Source organism: Lampetra fluviatilis, chromosome 30 (assembly GCF_964198595.1).
Source record: "Lampetra fluviatilis chromosome 30, kcLamFluv1.1, whole genome shotgun sequence".
Lineage (NCBI taxonomy): Eukaryota > Metazoa > Chordata > Hyperoartia > Petromyzontiformes > Petromyzontidae > Lampetra > Lampetra fluviatilis.
The window spans coordinates 2,410,402-2,429,652 of NC_136304.1; the positions used below are offsets into that span (position 1 = coordinate 2,410,402).

A 19,251-nucleotide genomic window follows, 5' to 3' on the forward strand; every position below is an offset into this window, starting at 1 on the left:
GGGGTAAAAATATAATAGTTGATGTTTCATGCAATGGCTCTTCTTCATAGCACATGAATCTGTCCTTTGAATAATGGAAAATGTATTCGCGTTGTCGCAGAGCCATATTTCCCAAAACATCACCTGTTGTGTTTTCTCTTTTTTTAAGGCCCACAGTGTTATTAAATAAAAACAATTTAGATTTATGTTTGTGCGTCACTGCCAGCTCATCGTGACAAGTAATTTGTTTGTGTAATATTGAATTGTTTCTCTTTCACAGTCACCTTTGGCATCTTGAGCTCTGATTGATGCATTGTTTTTCAAGTAGCACCCTGACAATTACGGTCTGTGATTGTATAGAATCTGGCACGTGTAGCTTATTTCAACTTACATCTCACTTCCTAAATTTATCTATAGAAAACAAAACTGAAGGGAGGAGAATATAAATATCTATCCCATTCACAAGTAGAATACTTGTTTTCGGGAAAAACATATATTTGTATCCACTGTATCGATTTTCCAAATTACTTTTATTGAAATAAGCATACTTTGATTGGATTAAAAGTTAATTGTAAACTCGCTACAGCAGCTGGCTTGCCTATAACAAATAAACGAGTGGAGTAAAAAGTAAAAAGTACCATACATACAAAACAAGTAGATGAGTAAAAGTATAGACGTGCTGTACATCTGCACAGACCACCAATGGTTTGATGTGCTCTTTTCCTGACCCTGAACCAGTGGTGGAAATTCCACATTTCCATGACAGGGGACAGTCTTCCTATGCAAGGGAACACTATTGTATCTCCACAAAAGTGATTCTCGTGGCAGTGACTTGGGGAGTGATGCGTTGAGCAGACCCTCATTTGGAGTTTGAACTTTCAACTCTGCCACCGTGGGTCATGACCTCTAACCACAGGGACACCCGGCAAATCAGATAAGGGGCTGTCCATAAATGACGTCACGCGATTTTGAAGATTTTTGACCCCCCCCCCCTTCGTCACACGGCGTCACAAAAAGTCAGACCCACCCTCTAATATGACGTCACAAAGCTCTGCCCCTCCCCCCCCCAAATAAAACATGCTTCAAATCGCTTTAAACTATTGTCATTGTAGTGCGTATTTAATGTGGCGCTGCACTTTGATGTTGTAGGAGAAAACTTGTATTAAAAAGTCTATTTAATTCAGTAGAACGTGTTGTCGATATTTATTTAAAGTTGCGCATTTTGATGTGACATCACATTTATCAAACCCCCCCCCCCGTCGACATACAACGTCACAAATGGCTGACCCCCCCCAGGTGCGTGACGTCATTTATGAACGGCCCCTAAGGAGGGATCCATTATTCCACTTTAGATTAGTCTCACATGTGGCAAACATTATAATAATCATTATTATGTATAGCCCTTTGTCAATCGAGTGCTTCATGAAGTGGTTGTGCGAGCTATAGAGATTGATTTAGTGCAGTTGGGTGAAGGCAGGGGCCCAGGACTGGTTCAAATATCGTTCGCCCCTGATGTTAACCGCTGTCTGAAATCAAGCTCAGGTCACTGAGTTCACAGAGCAGTGCAAGTACCACTGCGACACCACTCCACCCCGCTCACTTAATATGTAAGACATTCTGAAACTTCTTTACAGAACGGAGCACTTAAAGTAAATTATTATTTTGCTAATGCATGTACGGTGTGTACCTATCAGGCCTCCCAGCCAATGCGCGTGTAGTAATATGTTATTTAAAAACAGTTTTTGAAAAAAGGGTAATATGATCGAAGTGACATTAAATTGCGATCAACATTCTCTTTGTTTTTTTCGGGAAAGTCACGTAGGTGAAAACAAAATAAAATAAAAATGAAACAACTAAATTAAATCACGACGTTTCGTCAGTTTAGTTGTTTTATTTTTATTTTATTTTGTTTTCACCTACGTGACTTTACCGAAAAATACAAAGAGTATTGATCCTTGCAAGTCACGAAAACTTCAAATCTACAATTGCGATCAACATTCGATAACCAAAGCTAAGCAACTATTCATGAAACATGACTGAGACCATTTGCCAAAGATGAAATCATTCTAATGCATTACAGCCGGGGGGGGGGGCGGGGATGCTTCAGAGAGTATAGAAACTACACGATGCAGGGTGGTAGAAGGTTGCACAAAAGAATATGGAGGAGCCAATTCGATGGGTTGCTTTCTAATCCACCACTCCCTGAACTTCACTCACAAGTAGGCGAGACGGGAAATGCATAATTAGCAATGTGGTGAATCCGTCAGCTTTTGAAGTAAAACCGCATAAGGTTACAAGGAGGGTTGAATAGAGGACTTGATAAGCCAAAACCAAAGCCGTTCTGTGTTTGCTTTGATATGCCCCCGACTGTCATGTTGCACATGTAAGTGCTTGTCATGTTTTACGTGATTTTCTATTTAATCTCTTCATAGTTGAGCACTCGAGGATTTGCTTAGAGGTTTTGGGCTGGAAGTGGATGGTAGAAATGTCTTTCTTTGGTCTTGGAACTGTCACTGTCGTCGCTGTGCGATGGAAAGAAACGTTTTTCGCAAGAGCAGTCGCTGCGCAGTTTTGTCGTCTGGGAAATAGGAAATAACATAGCATGGACGTCCAAGGTTTAATTTATTTTCGCTTGACATCTTGAAAGTGGATAATTTACCTGGCAGTATTCAACCTTTAGACGCAGGAGATGAAATGCGCAAGGCATCAAAAAAACCCCCTTTAATTTCCGATACGCACACAATTACAATTCATTAAACATCAGGGACAGTGGTATTTTATGAAGGTCATCGTAAGAATTCTGTCAAACATGCCCAGTAAGCAATGAGTACCAAATGATGCAGACCAGAGCAGGTCAATTATTCATGCAAGCTGCACACGTGTAGTGGTATGATTACCTGCTGGCAGCCGGCCCCGAGCTCTGAGGGTAGGCCCAACTTTTTTTCGTGCATGCTCCATTCAATTATAGAACGCCACAAAACCTGCCACTTGCTCGCCAGCCACGGCTTAATTGAAGCGAGTGCCATTTCCAAAATAGGCGCACGTTCAAGTGCAGCGGTGCCTGTGTTTGGTTGGGCAAAGCACTGGGAAAAACCTGCAGAAGCGGCTGGCTCTGCCGTGTGCTGTGAATAATTAACCGTGGTTTGTTACTTCATCTCAAATAGTTTTGAGCTCGCGAGATTGTTTGGACGGAATGCCCACCACGCCACCTAGCTAGTCTGAGTGTTCAACTTGGAGAGCAGCGGCGAAGCAGACTTCTGTGAGACCCTCGCCACGCGGACCTTGACGCTGACCTTGACGCTGACCTTGACGCTGACCTTGACGCTGACCTTGACGCTGCCCTTGACGCTGACCTTGACGCTCCACACAAAAAGACGTCACCTTTGAGTTTTTCAATCCAGCCTTGGCTGCGCTGCAAGTCACCGATCCAGCAGGTGGATGTGAATACTGAGGAATAATTAAGTTTCAGTGGAAATTATCCCTGTTTTTAACTTTGTTTTACTGTAGGGTATTACTTGGCAGTAGTTTTAGAGGATTGACCTGCATCGCATTATCACTTTTTTTTGCTTCAGTACAAGCAGCCCCACTGAGCTTGTGTTTTTTTTTATAATTTAAACTAAGAGATCGAATATACTGTAGATAAGTTAAGTGCTCTGCCTTTAAACTATATGGTCATTTCGTTTGGTGTTGGTTATCCACCTCCAGCAAAATAGCTCATTCCATAAAGAAAATGTCTGCTTGGTGGTGGACATCTAACACATGTACCGAATACAACTGTAACTCACAGAGTACATGTTGTAAATCGTAATTATTGTCTAGGATGGATCTAAAAGATAGGCATGCATATAGTTGAGTCGTTGCTTATAACTATAACAATAAAAAAAAACAAGTTTTAGTTTTGGACCCCCCCGAAAATCACACCATGGATCTTGATAATTTTATCTTTAGGATTAAACGTAAAAAAATACTTCAAGTATCACGCTAAACAATTAAACATAAGCAGTCCCCATCCACCAGTCAACAAAGTAATTTGTCTCATAGTCTTGTAGCTAAAGAGGATGAGAAGTGCGTTGAAGTGCTCTTATGGTTACGACAAATAGATAAGCAGAACGTGAATGGTGTTGCATGAGGCATGAGTGATTATGTGTGCGTGCATAGGGTAACGTTTAGCGCATAGCACTACAAACCTGGGACTCTGTGTTCAATTCCTGTCATAGCCAACACCAGTGACTATTATCTGAATCGGTCCTTCGCCTCCCCTAGGTCGAATTCGTCTCAAATGAGTACCTGGTGGGGTGTGCAAACATCGCTACTGGGGAGACAAAGCCGGTCAGGCAAAGTGCTGGCCATCCATACCCCCCTCGTGTGCCATGCTGGTCTTCATAGGTGCTGCTCGCTAACGGCACTTGCCCCCAAACGGCTGTTAAGGGTACACGGGGGAATCTTTGTCTTTGTATTTGTGTGCATCCACAGATGGAGCAGGAGTACACGTGGGTAGCCCTGGGGCAGCAGAGAGCCTCGTGGAAGAGACTACAGGCCGTGTGGCCTCCGCCTGCACTGCCTCAAGACGCAGAGGCCCACCCAACGCTGGACAGCTCCTTGTCGGGTAACATACGCTTGAATTCAGCCCACTCGGCGGTGGCTAGGTTGCTTCGAGGTCAGAGTGATGAGCTGTCACTGCCGAGACCCTGAGATCAAATACTAGCAGCCCCCTGCAATTAGTTTGGCTACATTTCAGCTCTAAGAATTAAATAATAACTGGATTGACTGTGCTTAATTATAATTTTCCAACCGTGAAATGTTTAACATTTCAGTATGCATATTTAGTCACTTTTGCTACCTTAAAATATCGTTTTATTATGTTGCTATACTTTTAAGAGTCAATGTTTGACAGAAAAAAAGAATGAAGAAAAATAACTGAACCTTGAGACTAATTGAATTATTTGTTGTTTTCAGGTGTGGATGACATTAAAGGTAGGTGACATTATTTTATCGTTGCTATGATACGAAGAGCAATGTCCTAATGCATCAACCATCAGTGCACTTTGAAATTAAACTTGGTGCCAATCTGACAAAATGCGCATCCGTGATCCATTCTGTGAGAGCACGCAAGGCATTACGACTGTGTGGGTTTGTGTGGTTGTGCCGTACAGCCCTCCGATGATGTTTTTCGGGTTGCGCCGCGTGTTGTTCGGCACCGTGTCCAACGTTTCGCTGCATGTGCTGGGGGACTTCTTCTGGAACTGAAGCAGATATTTCAACTTCGGCTTCCTCAGTTCCAGAAGAATCTCTAAGCACCTGGGATGAAACGACAGACATCATACCAAACAAACAACACGTGGTCCAATCCGGTGAATTCATGAGAGGCGTTGCATTAAAATAATTCATCCCGTGACAGACCGTATACAACCTCACAAAGTGCTGTAGTGCATACATCTGGGTAGAAAGTTCAACAAATCACTTTCTGTTCCATGTCAACTCTCCCAATAAAATTTAAAACGTCTTCAATCTGTCAGCTTATTGGCCTTCCATAACTGGAAGTTTCTTCAAAGCTTTTGTAAAATTGCGGATATTCACCATTACGTTTCTATGAATCGGTGTTGGGCAGTAGCGGTGCTTGAATTACGTAATAATGTACCAACTGTAAGAACATTTTCTATAATTGGAAGACCAATTGGCCTTAATGCCCTTTGACCTGCCGTAACGGCAAGGCCAATAAACCGAGCGACAAAGGCTATCTTTTTTTTATGTGGAATGCGATTTACTCAATTTCTGTCCAATTATATAGTATGAGTGAACCATAGAACGCAATTGAAGAGACTGCATGCAAACACTTTCAATAATAATGATTTACAACCTTGTCCATCCCCTGCTGGATGATGACCTCCCCATGTCATGTCAGTCATACAAGTTGTTGTGGCACCATGGTGGCGAGATGTTAACTACCTCGTCAGGTATAAATAGGGTCGTGGGTTCTATCCTGATCCCGATCTGAACACCTGTATATTTAGTTAGCGTGTTCCTCTCTCTCCCCTCGGGTGCGTGGTTTTTTTTACAGGATTTCCAGTTTTTCCCTCCACATTTAGAATCATTATGCATTTAGAGTATTTGGCTGCATTAAATTTCCACGTGATAAGTCACTTTGTTTAGCTATCATTTGTGGCTGCTGAAAAAGAGCTACATTGCTCGGTGGGCCTTTCCTAGTAGATTAAAACATAGTTTCGTTTTTGTTTAGTGTTTGACCATACTTTGCCTCCATGGTTAGCGCAGGTTTGTGACTGGAAGGCCGAGGACTTATAAATATCACTCACCACTGGTGGTTGGCCATGGCCACGAATATAACTGTTGGGTTCATACTCTTAGTTTTTTCTTTACCGTATCAAGTGATACAGCAAATCTGGCTGTGACGGTCCCACCTGATGACGGAGACTTGTGTTGCCTCCGAAACGTCGTGATTTTTATTATTTAATTTTTTAAATTTAAATTTCATTTTTTACCTACGTGACTTTACCGAAAAAACTAAGAGCATGAATCCTTGCAGTCACGAAAGCTTCAAATCTAGAATTAACTGTTGGGTGTATTCATAGCACAGCGCAGTAACACTGCCCGAGCAGCGATTTCGCGGGCCAGGAATTTGTGGCTGCGTGCGTTTCCCGAGTGAATTAACGCACGGCAGCTGGTGAAACCTGCTGATGAAACGTACGGCTCAGTTGATTAGCTCACATTAGTGACAGAAACACTGTGGGGATGGCAATGTTATTGGAGGCTTGGTGTAATGAATTGGCTTAAGGAATAATGGGTAGTTGGGCAAAACAAAAGTCTCCCTCTGTAGTTCAGTAGGCTAATGCTGCTTTAGTGCACTGCGCTCGTACCGCTGGGGCCAGCTTCTGTTGGCCACTTGTAATTAAAATTGTGTTCAAGTGGTGATGATGTCAGCCCAGTTACCAATGACTGCACACACTATCGACAGTTACATTTGTTGTTTGTTTTTTTGACGTAGATTCCCTTATTCCACGTCTGAGAATTGAAATGTTTCTCTTTGGTAAGTGTTCTTTGCAGGGCATATAAAAGGGCATCGCTTTGTGTTTTATAAGAGGCTCTTAAAGGGGGCTTCAGAAACAGTTTTGCGATGTCACATTCCGGTGCTATTGTATTGCACCAGGTAGACCCCTGCTTACTGTGAATTTCTGATTGGAAGTTTCTTCCTCTTGTGGCGTGACCAGTGATGACCCAAGTGGAATAGACATGGATTGGGATGGGAAACACAAAAATAAAGGCTCCTTTTAGGGGCTGCTTTTCATTCTCTCGTACATTTTAATCCGAGCCCAATGTCTTCGGTTAAGAGGTCATATTCGCGTGATTTTAGCCCATGATATGGGACTTTGTCTCATATGCTTGGGATTTCGAGTCTTTTCATTTTGAGAAATAGTGAGCAGAAACGCCGATATTCATGTAGTTATATTTATTGAGTTTTGGAACCAACTAGCCAAAACTAGGCAAGGACACGGCACCACTATTATTCATCAGGGCAACCAGAGAGCAAAGATATAGATATTTATTGACTAATAGCTGTAACAGAAAACAATTACACGCACATAAGAATCCACAATCTAGAAAATAAAGATAAAATTAACAATTTAGGAGAATAATTGAAATCACATTCTTTTAATTGAAATAGAACATGCTATCAGAGTCCCGGTGAATCTGGAGGTGTTATTTGTGTCATGATTAACATCTCTACAATGGCACTTAATGATTGATTTGTGTTATGTATTCTATAATGATGTATCAAACCAGGACCCATTTATCACAGTTCTTGTCGATTAACAATGGCCAGCTCACCAGCATCAGTTCGAGCAAGCCTGACTCCGCTTATGAAACACCGAATTTCAAAACCCATCCAGAGTTTCTTTGCATTGAATAATGCAAGCAATTGAATAATACAAGCCAACTGATAAGATGCATACCCAGAAGGCTGTGCAACCAATGGGTTGTGTAAAAAAATAATATTTTTAAAGTGTGCAGAGACAAATATGGGTAGGAGATGTTACGTATTATTTTAAGAGAAAACAAAAATTGCTTTCGGAGGCAGTGCTGCGCTTTCCCAAAGGTGGTGACCTTGTGCCCATCTGCCTTGTGCCCATCTGCCCATCTGCAGAGCTCCAGGCTTCTCTCATCCACGTGCAGCACCAGCATGAAGAAGAACTACAGAAGCTTCAGGTACTGCTACACCGGGGGATCTTGCGCAGCAGATTCACATGGATGCAATGTTAACTACTTGGCTTGGTATACAGGAGGTCGTGTGTTCGATCCCGACCCTGACGCCTTCATATTTGTAAGTTTCTCCCCGTGGTCACTTGGAGTTTTCTCCGGGCCATTCGGGTTTTCCCTCCACATTTAGAATCATGCATTGAAGTATTTGGCTACCTACATACGGTGCGAAAGAAGTTAAACATGCATACATACTTGACCTGCCATTTGTGACCAGTTTTCTTCTGAAAAAGGGCTATAGCTCAGTGGGCCTTACCTGGTACGTATTTTTTTTTAAAGTTTAGATTCCATGAGTAACATCATTCATCAGAGACAATTTTCGGTTCAACAGGGCATCCCGTGTTTGCACAAATTAATCGTTGAGTTGTGCACTCAGACAGACTGACCCAGTTCGCCAAGTTTTAGTTTTAATAAGCAGAAATTATATATAATAATAATACAAATATAGATAACTGTGACCAAGTGACAGGTGAATATTTATAATGATTTTCCGGAATGGCTGGAGTGCTGAACTTTGGTGCACATATGAGTCGAGTCTAAGTTTAGAAATTTTGAATTTAGGCCCCCAGAATTGCTGCCACCGAGTGGTTTAACTCATAAGGCAGTCACCTTCAAGTTGTAAATCCGTTTAATTTCACGCAAAACACTCACAAATACGTGGTCCCCATCGTCACCAAACTAAGTCATTCACCTTCGATGGTATGCAATGCTAAAGTAAATTGCTAGCATATGCCTCGAGTTTTCATAGATTGTGATCGAGCCATTGCATTATTTCAGAGGCCCCAAAATTCCGAGCCCGCCACATGTTATTGATAATACACAGGAGTGTTCACTTTGAGCTTAGAAATGACTTGAATAATTTGAATATCCCTACAGATGCACTTTTAAACATTAGTTGTATTCATCGTGAAAGACAATGACAAAATTCGCACATTTGAAAACGTAGCTTTAAAAAATTTGCGTATCAGCTTCATCTTGGAAGTTTGATCTGCACGCCCGCACACTTTCAGGACGAGAACGAGCAGGCGGTGACGCAGACGAGCGGCGAGCATGCGCGCCGTGTCTCCGACTTGGAGAGGACCATCGCGGAACTCCAGCAGAGGCTGAGCGAGCTGAGCGTGCGCCCGCCGGTCGACACGAGGGAGGCGGGGGTGGACACGCACGGCGATGTGTACACCACCATGCTGCAGCACGCGACGGTCCAGACTGAAAAACTAAACCTCCTGCTCGCCCTGGAGGAGCGCAACCAGCAGGCCAAGGGCGTGCAGACGTCGCCGGAGAAACCGAGGCATTCTCCGCCGAGCGATGTTTTTTCCAAAGAAGTGCCTTCATCACAACTGCAGCTCGGCGGCTCTGCAGAGCTGAGCAGCTTGATACCTCGACCTCCTCCCCTCCCAGGAGGTCCGGACTCTTCTGTGCCTCCACCACCACCTCCACCACCCCCACCACCACCTCCTCCTCCGCCACCGCCGCTTCCACCTCTTCCCGAAGGATACATCCCTATTCCTCCTCCGCTTCCAGGAGGTTTTGTGTGCCCGCCTCCTCCGCCTCCTCCTCCGCCACCCCCGCCACCCCCACCACCTCCTCTGCCAGGAGCTTCAGCATTCATCCCTCCTCCACCACCTCTGCCTGGAGGCCCAATGTGTCCACCTCCTCCGCCTCCTCTGCCGGGAGGCCCAATGTGTCCTCCCCCTCCTCCGCCTCTACCGGGGGCCTCAGGTGCTCCTCCAATGCCCCCACCGGCACCGCCAGGGCACGGTCTGAGCGCGCAGATGATGCTGCCCGGGGGAGGCCTCGCGTTGACCCCACTGACGTCGATCCTTGACAAGCAGAGCAGGAAGCCACCCGTGGAGCCGAGCTGCCCCATGAAGCCACTTTATTGGACCCGCATTCAGCTCAAAGTGAAGAGGTACCGTCTGATGGGTGGACAATCGTCATGGTAAAGCAATACATGGCTGGGTGTGTAATCCTCTGAGCTGTATTGCTCTCAGATGTGTTTTCGGGTTGGTCTGCGATTTGTCCGCCATGGTGAGGACGTTTAGCTGCTCTTGCTGGAAGATTCTTGCTCAGTCGTGTAACGTTGCAGGCCTGCTGCTGGTATTTGCTGATTGGCTTAGATCAATGTAGGCCAGTCTACATCAGCACCAGCAGCAGCAGCAGCAGCAAGCAACGCTACTTACTTGAGAGAGAAAGTGAGCAGACATTGTGCCAAACAAAGCGCGGTAACAACCCGCAAACACATCGGAGAGCTGAGCAGTGGCATGACTGTGAAGACCTAAGCAGCAATTTTCTTCCAAGGTTTGTCTCGGTGCAGCTCTGCTGGCGGGCAGCAGAGAGGCAATGTCAGAGCTGCGGATAAGCCGCGTACCGGGCATTCTATGGGCATTGAGAATATTAATTATGACAGCGACGTTCGCGTAATGCACAATTTTTAAACGCAGCTTAAGTTCACATGACCGAACCAAAAAGAAAACTGCAGCTAGATCATCGGGGCCCATGTGGGGGCGTTCAGTAATGGGCACCACGGGGCCACTGTAATAAGTTTTCATTTCTGTTGGAAAGAAATCATTTTTTTTGTAATATATTTTTTACAGATTAACAATGAGAAACTTTTTCTCTTTTCCCATCCTCCGTCAGGCAGACTTTCTGCACAGTGGTTCAGAGTAACGCTCTAAGTTAATGCATACATAATTAGTTATCTTTCAAGACTCTCCAGTGTTTGTCTTGACTTCTAAGTAATGTCGTGGCTGTGACGGTTCCACCTGAAGATGGAGGCTTGTGTTGCCTCCGAAACGTCGTGATTTTTATTTTATTTTACTTTTATTAATTTTAATGTTTTACCTACGTGACTTCACCGAAAAAACCTAAGAATGAATATTCTAACTCCTGTTAAAATAATGTAACTCGTATTATTTGTCAAAATGAGTGGTTGAATTATTCAGATGCCCAGAACATTATTTGCACCCCTAATGTTGAGGATTGTACAATTGACTGAAGGCTGTAGATACAGCAGATATTTAACTTATATCTATAAAAGGTCCTTCCACTTCTTCTCTACGATGGTACGGCTTAGATCCTTGTTTACTCTTGACGAAACTGAACCTGTCTGTCACAGCACTTGAGTAAAATGTCATCATGGAGCGTCGATTAAGGGGCCATTCTAACGAGAAGGAACGCCGTACTTTTGGTATAATTGATGAGCCATCTATGCCTTATGACCATTGACATGGATTCAAAAGAAGATGCAATTACAACACCATTGGAGGTCAACAGTGACTCAAGTTAGCTCCTACTAAAACGAGCATTGAGGCTGAACCACTTTTCGTGGGGTAATTTTGTTATTAAACAAAACACTTTCAAACCAGGTTCCCCCCCTGTGGCAATATTTGTATTACCTTCAAAATTTGTGTAGCCTGTATATTTTAGTATTTCGTTTTGAGCGTATTCCACATGAGCTCCCACGTGACAGCCGGGCTCTTGTCCGTTTTGGTTTGTGAATCGTGAAGGGACGATAGCAGCGATACATTCTGGGACAGCCTGGAGGAGCTGGTGATCAACCCCAAGGAGTTTGAAGAGCTCTTCTCGAAGAAGAGCGTCAAGGAGAAGAAGAAACCGCTGGCGGACACTTTCATTAAGAAGTCTAAAGTCAAGCAGGTGAGTACGGCAACGGATCGATGAAGAAAGTTAAGGAAGCGTTGTCTCTGCAGTGTGAATTAGCACTGTCATCATCGCTCACCTCCACAAAGCCTCTTGTGTTGACTATTCAAACTTTAAGTGCCACGATGCTGCTCTCTCTAGCCTAGGGAATCGCTCATTTATTGATCAACTTACCCTGACACCGAATGTGCCTGATCACTGAATATACTTGATCTTGCTATATATTGTAACCTCTGCAGGTTTTAGCCTGGTGTCTTATTTGGATGTGGGATTATCTTGGAAATACTATGTGTTTGTAGGTTCTAGCTGTGAGATGGCAGTTCATGGTAGTACCCCAAAGTAATTTTTAAATGTATCGATGCAGAACTTTGATTGTTGCCCCCTGATGGACGTGGTTTTTCTCTGGATTCGCCGATCTCCCCGCACGTGAAACGAAACTCTCCTTAAAGAAATTGGACAAACAACACTGAGGCCTTCATGGATAAACAAAGATAATTACAGTCATTACTGTATGTTTTGTAGTATTCAGCCAGCTGTTGAAATTCTATATTCTGATTAGTTGCGATGCGTTTGTCTATTGGAAAACCAAAGTTTACTTCCCACTGCCTTGGTTATAGTTCAAAAGAGTCACGTAATTTATATTCAGGGTTCAATCTTACGCAGTGGCGGCTCCTGCTAAATCTCTCAGGGGGGGGCAAATGTCTGGATGATTGATAAGGATAAGGTCCACCCATGCAATGGATAAATTAACAGCTTAAGCATGTAAAGGCAACTTCACTTCTTTAATATTAATGAAAAATAAAGTGACTCTTACAATACATCTTGTTTGTTTCTATACTCACTATTAATATACAATCCACTCAAGTTTCTTTTATTAAAAATTCCACTAGGTGGCGACAAATTATATTGTTGGATGAAACGTGCTTACGTATGATGACGTAAGCACGTTAGGGCGAGCCCTCCCGGAAGCCATAGAGAATGCATTGCAGCGCCCCCGTTCGAAAAAAAACATATTTGAATGTAAGTCTATGGGGCCACTCGGGGCGATTCTCAGCCGGAGGGAAATCGCCCAAAAAGAGGCGGTACTCCACAGAACGTGACATGACGCTGATTGGACTATATCCAGAGGCACAGTGACGGCTAGCGTGACTCTGTGGTTGAATGACATTGGTGGTGCGACGCCCAATCGCCCTAATGAAGAAACCGCCCCTGATCTTACGCCTGGAACCACAGAACGTATAACTTTATAATGTCACCTCAAATAATGTTTTCGTTTCAGCACGATCCCAGGCCAATGCCTGGCCATGTAATTTAATGCTGCGGGAAACATCATATAGTGCAGTGAACGAAAATAAAAATGAAGGCTTTTAAAGGCCTTGCCTTCTTTTACTTTACGCATTGGTACATGACAGATGATAATTTGTTTACTGATCCCATAGGAATGAGGCGCTGAATTGACCTTGAATTTGATTTATAACTTAGACCCTTATGGTCATTAGCTCGCTGTTCTCTAAGGTGGCCATTACCAGTTACATGCCCTGTGCCTACATCTAAAGTATTTGTTTTACTCCATCAACCTCGGGGGGCTTTTCAGATGATTGTTTTGCAAGAACAATTAAGCAGACTGTGGACTGGTTCCAACCTTTTGGCTTGCATCATCAAGAGTGTGGCCTGTTAAATCCATAATGCTGGGCTGCCAGATGTTATTGGAAAGAGCCAGTGTTGGCTCTTCTTTGTGAACATAAAATATTTTTTAAATCCTTTATATTAAGTTCGCTTGCTTGCTTAGGACCGTGCAAATCTTTCAGTCGTTTTTTAACCCACTTCCCGTGATCCAATCGAGCTGACATTTTCCACACAGACTCGTTGTGCGTGACAATTAATGTTCGTGAAATTTTTTTTCCAAAATTTTACACTTTTTAGGACAAAAATATTATATTTAATTACCAATTGCTTAATGGTGCAATACAATCATCTGACCCATAGGTGGCAGCCATCTCAAGCCAGAGGACGAGAGGACTCTAGCCGCCACGCATATAAAGGATTTATAGTGAAAAACTTTGTTTTTACGGGTTATACTTATTTTGGTATAAAATGCAGTGGTTGAAAAAACTATGGGCACGTTTCTTAAATTGCCTCTGCCTCTGCCTATCAGAATAAATGGGTGCACCACGATCGGTGGGGTCGGGTGTCCTGGGTGTAAGGTGCGGTTACTGCCGCCTCTTCCCAGGCGTCTGGCCAGTGTTGAAGAGCAGTCCGAAATACCCCTCCATAAGGGCTCTCTACCGCTCCCCCGAGTGGCAGGCCCATCCATCAGAATGGCCATGAGCAAGCAATGGCAGAGGCGGCCTCGATCTTTGATATTTTCTGTGGCAAAAGGCATCTATCTATTTTATGCTGTGGATGGATATTTTTGTTTCCATATCAGAGTTCTCTAGGAAATCGGTGGATTGCTGTTGGGCGCATGCAGGTGCCGTCCACGGTTGCTTTGTTGCAGTGCTTATACTTTCCTGGCACAGGTCGTGAAGGTCCTGGACAGCAAGCGGTCGCAAGCCGTCGGTATCCTCATGTCCAGCCTCCACCTGGAGATGAAGGACATTCAGCAAGGTGTGCCATCTCTCGCTTCGTTTGACACGCACACCGGATGGTGCGTCTTCTATCGCATCACCGGTGGCGAGACGTTAACTACCTTGCCTGGTATACAGGAGGTCGTGGGTTCGATTCCGACCCTGACGCCTGCTGTATATTTGGAGTTTGCATGTTCTCCCCATGGTCGCGTAGATTTTTCACCACGTCCTCCGATTTTTCCCTCCCAAATTTAGAAACGTGCTTTTGAAGTATTTGGCTGCTATCCATGTTCACATGATAAGCCACTTGGTTGAGCTATCATTTGTGGCCAAGTCGCTTCTGAAAAAAAGAGCTACATAGCTCAGTGGGCCTTGCCTTGTATATTAAAACATAGTTTAGTTTTAGTTTAGTGTTTGACCATACTTTTCCTTCATGGTTAGTGCAGGTTAGTAACTGGAAGGCAGGATGGCTTATAAATATCACTCTCCACTTGTGTTGGCCACCAGTGGAGAGTGATATATGGCTCCGTGGGCCCTACCTGGTAAAATAACAAAAATAGTTTCAGTTTATAGTTTAGAATGCGTCCGATCCCGACACATCTCGGAAGCTAAGCAGGCTGGCACTTGCACGTGGCATAGATGGCTGACCACCATGCGCAATTGGCTGTTATCGGCTCTGGGGCTATTTGGCTATTTTGGTGGACAGGAGATGAAAGGGCAAAACAAATGATTGTTGTACTGTACACGATGCTGTACTTCTAAGTCTTTGATCTCCGACTTCACTGACCCACACTAACCAGTGGGATGAAGTATGGGCAGATAGCATGTTAAGGCTGGCACGGTGTAAGGAAGCCCTCGCACAGCAGTGGATTGACCAAGGGCTGGTCCACATTGCGTTGCTGCCCTCAAAACTCTCTTTGTGAGACTCGGGCATGAACACTGAGCCGCAGGCATTCGCATGAACCCCGAGGAATAGCGGTGAAACATAGACATTACACCGATGACACAACTGAGATAACATTGTGAAGAAAAGCAACAGAGGGATTTTGCCAAACATCGAAATGCAGAACCCTCTTAAGCGAGAGTCTTGAGACTCAATGTGGTATTCTTCAGTAAATAAATACAATTATTAGTACGTCTGCCTTAATAGGGTGCTGTATTGTTCCCGGAATTATATCCTGTCCGTGGCTGCTACGTATGTAAGATGCTCGATTGATTTTTATCCGTATAAAATAAGATGAAAATAATGCACAAATTGATAGTAAATAGCGTGCTTTGTCATGTCAGAGCAGCACCCCACGTGTGCCGTGGCCTTCGGCTGACAGAGAACGCGCCCTGGCTGTCTGCTATTGTCACCCAAACGCTCCCTGTCATAGTCCGTGTAGGGTCAGCATTTGTGAGCAGTGATTCTGGCAAATTGCCCCTTGTCAGAGTTATGTCCAACGTCCAACATAACTCGGTGTAATTTGCGGAGTGTCGCAAGGCAACCCCCTAAAGCTTTTGTTAGCGATCGCATGTAATTCCGTGAGAAAGAAAAAAAAATGCAATTTATTTGTAAATTTCTCATACAGTTCGCGTCTGAAATTAGGCCATGTTATGCAAGTTTTAAACGATTTCTAAAGAATGCAATAGTCTTCATGTTAATTATTTTATTCTTAGGTTTTTTCGGTAAAGTCACGTAGGTAAAACATCAAAATTAATGAAAATAAAATAAAATAAAAACAAAAATCACGACGTTTTGGAGGCAACACAAGTCTCCGTCATCAGGTGGGACCGTCACAGCCAGATTAGCTGCATCTAATCTGGCTGTGACGGTCCCACCTGATGACGGAGATTTGTGTTGCCTCCGAAACGTCGTGATTTTTGTTTTTATTTTATTTTATTTTCATTAATTTTGATGTTTTACCTACGTGACTTTACCGAAAAAACCTAAGCATATGATTCCTTGCAGTCACGAAAGCTTCAAATCTAGAATGTTAATTATTGTATGGTGCGCCTCCAAATAACTCTTGGTAAACACTGTGCTTTTAATGTTTGAAAACGTGAACGTGTAATCTCTTTACTCCGAGCAATGAATGTGACGCACTTGCATGTTGTATGTCTCTGACAGCTGTCTTATACTTGGACAATTCCGTGGTCGATTTGGAGACACTGCAGGCGCTTTATGAAAATGTGAGTGTCACACACGAAGCTTCACGCCAGATTACTTGGGTAGGGGGGAACTTTTAATGGAAGAAGTTTAGGAACGGATGCTCTGTGTTTTTCGCCTGATTAAAAAAGCCAATTACGATAAAATGAACAGAAATATATTTATTCGCATATGTAGGTACATTTCCAAGTCATCATTAGTATTCATTCCCATTGATATAGTCCATAAACAAAAGTTAATGGATATGTAAAACATTATTATCATGGTGGCAGAGTTCTTGGCACACTTGGCAATCAATCCGACGCTCTGGGTTCAATTCCCGGCCACAGCCAGAATCGGTGGCAAGTGACAATTTGAACAACGAGTTCTAATCCCCACCCCCTTCACCAAACCTGCATTAACGAGCATCATGAAGTATGGTCACACTACCCTCGTGACTGACACATTATAAGGCGTTGATATCATCCAACAGTGCATTGACAAACAGCTGCACATTATTATGATGCATTTTTCAATAAACATTTGCATTGTATATCCATATATAATACAACTCATTTGCAATTAGAATGTTATAGGAATACGTGTATTTGAAATTACACGTTGGTTTTAGAGCCAGTATTCTTGAGGTGGTTGGATAGCCCAGAGGGTCAGGGCACGAATGAGATCCTCGGTGCAAATGCTGTCATGAAACCGGCATCTAAAGCGGAGTGAGTTGATGGTCTCAGCCCAGTCACCAATGACTGCACAAAAACGTCTCATTAAGTTTGCTTCCGCACTTAATTTGGCTAATCTTCGACTATGGGAATGGAAAATATCAGTTTGATTGTCATGCAGTGAACGATGCTGTTTGTGGCAGAGCGAGTGAGAGAGCGTTGTCCTCTGTGGTGTGGAGCAGAGGTCACTTGAAGGAGGTTTCAGAGGTCACTCTGTGATATCCACTTCCGTGGGACATTCTCTAACATGAAGGATTTCGCTGCTCTTGCCAGAGATCCAATAGATACTTGCCTCATGACGCCGGCATCACAAAGGGAGAAAGACAAAAAGACAAAAAAGACCAATAGTCATTCCGTGGAGAGCATTCCGCCATCGCTGCGTAGGTTTTCACGTTTGTGCTGCGTAGCCCTCCAATGTGTTGTTCGGCATCATGTCCGACGTTTCTCTGCACACACTAGGAGCTCCTACAGGAACCCAATCGAGCTGCTGAATTGCTCCCTCAAAAAACAAAGCGTTGGCTGCTGCTGTTTGCATAGGCCGGCGCTGATGTTGAGCCGAGCCAATCGGTAACACCAGCGGCGGTCTGCAACGCTCTGTATCACCGCGGTAGAATGCCAGCAGCGCTGTTTGGCTCCAAAGGAAGCTCGCATGATGCGGAGCAAATAATCGGAACGCCATGCCGAACAGCTTGCGGTTTAAAAAGTCCATCATTCCCGTCCACCAGAGGGTGCTGCTTAGCCGTGTGCTTGTTTGTTGCTTTCATATGGAAATGCTTTTGCAGAGAGCCCAGAAGGAAGAACTTGAGAAAATAGAGAAGCACGTGAAGCCGAGCAAAGACAAGAGCGAGCACAAGCCACTGGACAAACCCGAGCAGTAAGCCCAACGTTGTTGACCGACGTCAAGGTGTTTCAATCACGTTCGCGTCTGCCGTTCATCGTTGTGCTCAGCGTTGTCACAAATGCTTTGTTTCCATTGGACGCACAACCCGAGGCGCGACCTTGGCGGGTCCGAGTTGGCCTGGCTTCTCCCAGAACTCATATTGAATGGCGAGTCGAGTTTGTAAATTTTCAACGGAAATGCGGCATTTGCGTGATTTGCCGAATCGCTCGATTCATTCTGTGAGCTGGGCAGATCTTTCTCAGGCGTTCTTTTCAGCAAGACTTTTCCGAAAATAATAGAATAGGTGAAGACCACATTGCTGACACATGTATACATTGAACTTTAACTGCAATCTTCCTGCACAACAAAATGTTTGATTGAGGAGGAGAAGTGGTGAATTGTTAAACTCCCCATTGAGCTCGTTTGCTCTCTCATGGGCATTGCCACGAAAACAACGGCAGCATCTCGGCTACTCTGCTCGTTGCTCACACACCCAACCTCTCTTTGCCACTTTACTCACATTTTTTTGTTGCTAAACTCACCCACCGGTGTCGCAGACTCCACTCAATGTGAGTGGACAATAAGATCATGTTACTGACCTGCAAGGCGCTAAATAGACGCCTTACAATGTGAATTATTGTTCACCCGGTGTCCCAACTCACAGGACGTACATCGCTGTTATCGATGACAACAATTACGCCCAAGCCAGCGTTGCTTTTGAAAGCCACCGATGGCGTCACAAACAAAAAAACTCCTACCCCACTCCTGTGATCTCGGCACTATATCCACGTTTCATTTTCACGTTTCCCGCTGTTAAATGGCGGTGTGCTTAGCGCATGTTGCATTTCGCGTCGCTAGCCACAAGGTGGCGGTCTCACTCTGCTCGACTGTGTTTCGCTGTGATGAGAGAGGCAATGTGCCTCTCTCAATGTGCCTCTCTCATCACAATGCCTCTCACGCTTACAGTGATTGTTGAATGGCAATGGTAGCTGCCCTCCGTGATTGCCTTTGTCTTGTTTCTCTCGATGGGTTGGT

At 44.2% G+C, this 19,251-nt stretch overlaps 1 protein-coding gene across 2 annotated transcripts in view; it reads left to right on the top strand.

The window, feature by feature from the left end:
* The window catches only part of LOC144943128 (uncharacterized), a 70,494-nt gene that overhangs the window by 27,517 nt on the left and 23,726 nt on the right, over window positions 1-19,251 (top strand). For both annotated transcript variants that reach the window (XM_078870329.1, XM_078870328.1), the window contains exons 5-12: window positions 4,453-4,585; window positions 4,936-4,953; window positions 8,138-8,199; window positions 9,261-10,159; window positions 11,757-11,904; window positions 14,427-14,514; window positions 16,585-16,646; window positions 18,119-18,210. In XM_078870329.1, coding sequence (XP_078726455.1) covers window positions 4,453-4,585; window positions 4,936-4,953; window positions 8,138-8,199; window positions 9,261-10,159; window positions 11,757-11,904; window positions 14,427-14,514; window positions 16,585-16,646; window positions 18,119-18,210 — 1,502 coding nt within the window. The remainder of the gene's footprint in view (window positions 1-4,452; window positions 4,586-4,935; window positions 4,954-8,137; window positions 8,200-9,260; window positions 10,160-11,756; window positions 11,905-14,426; window positions 14,515-16,584; window positions 16,647-18,118; window positions 18,211-19,251) is intronic.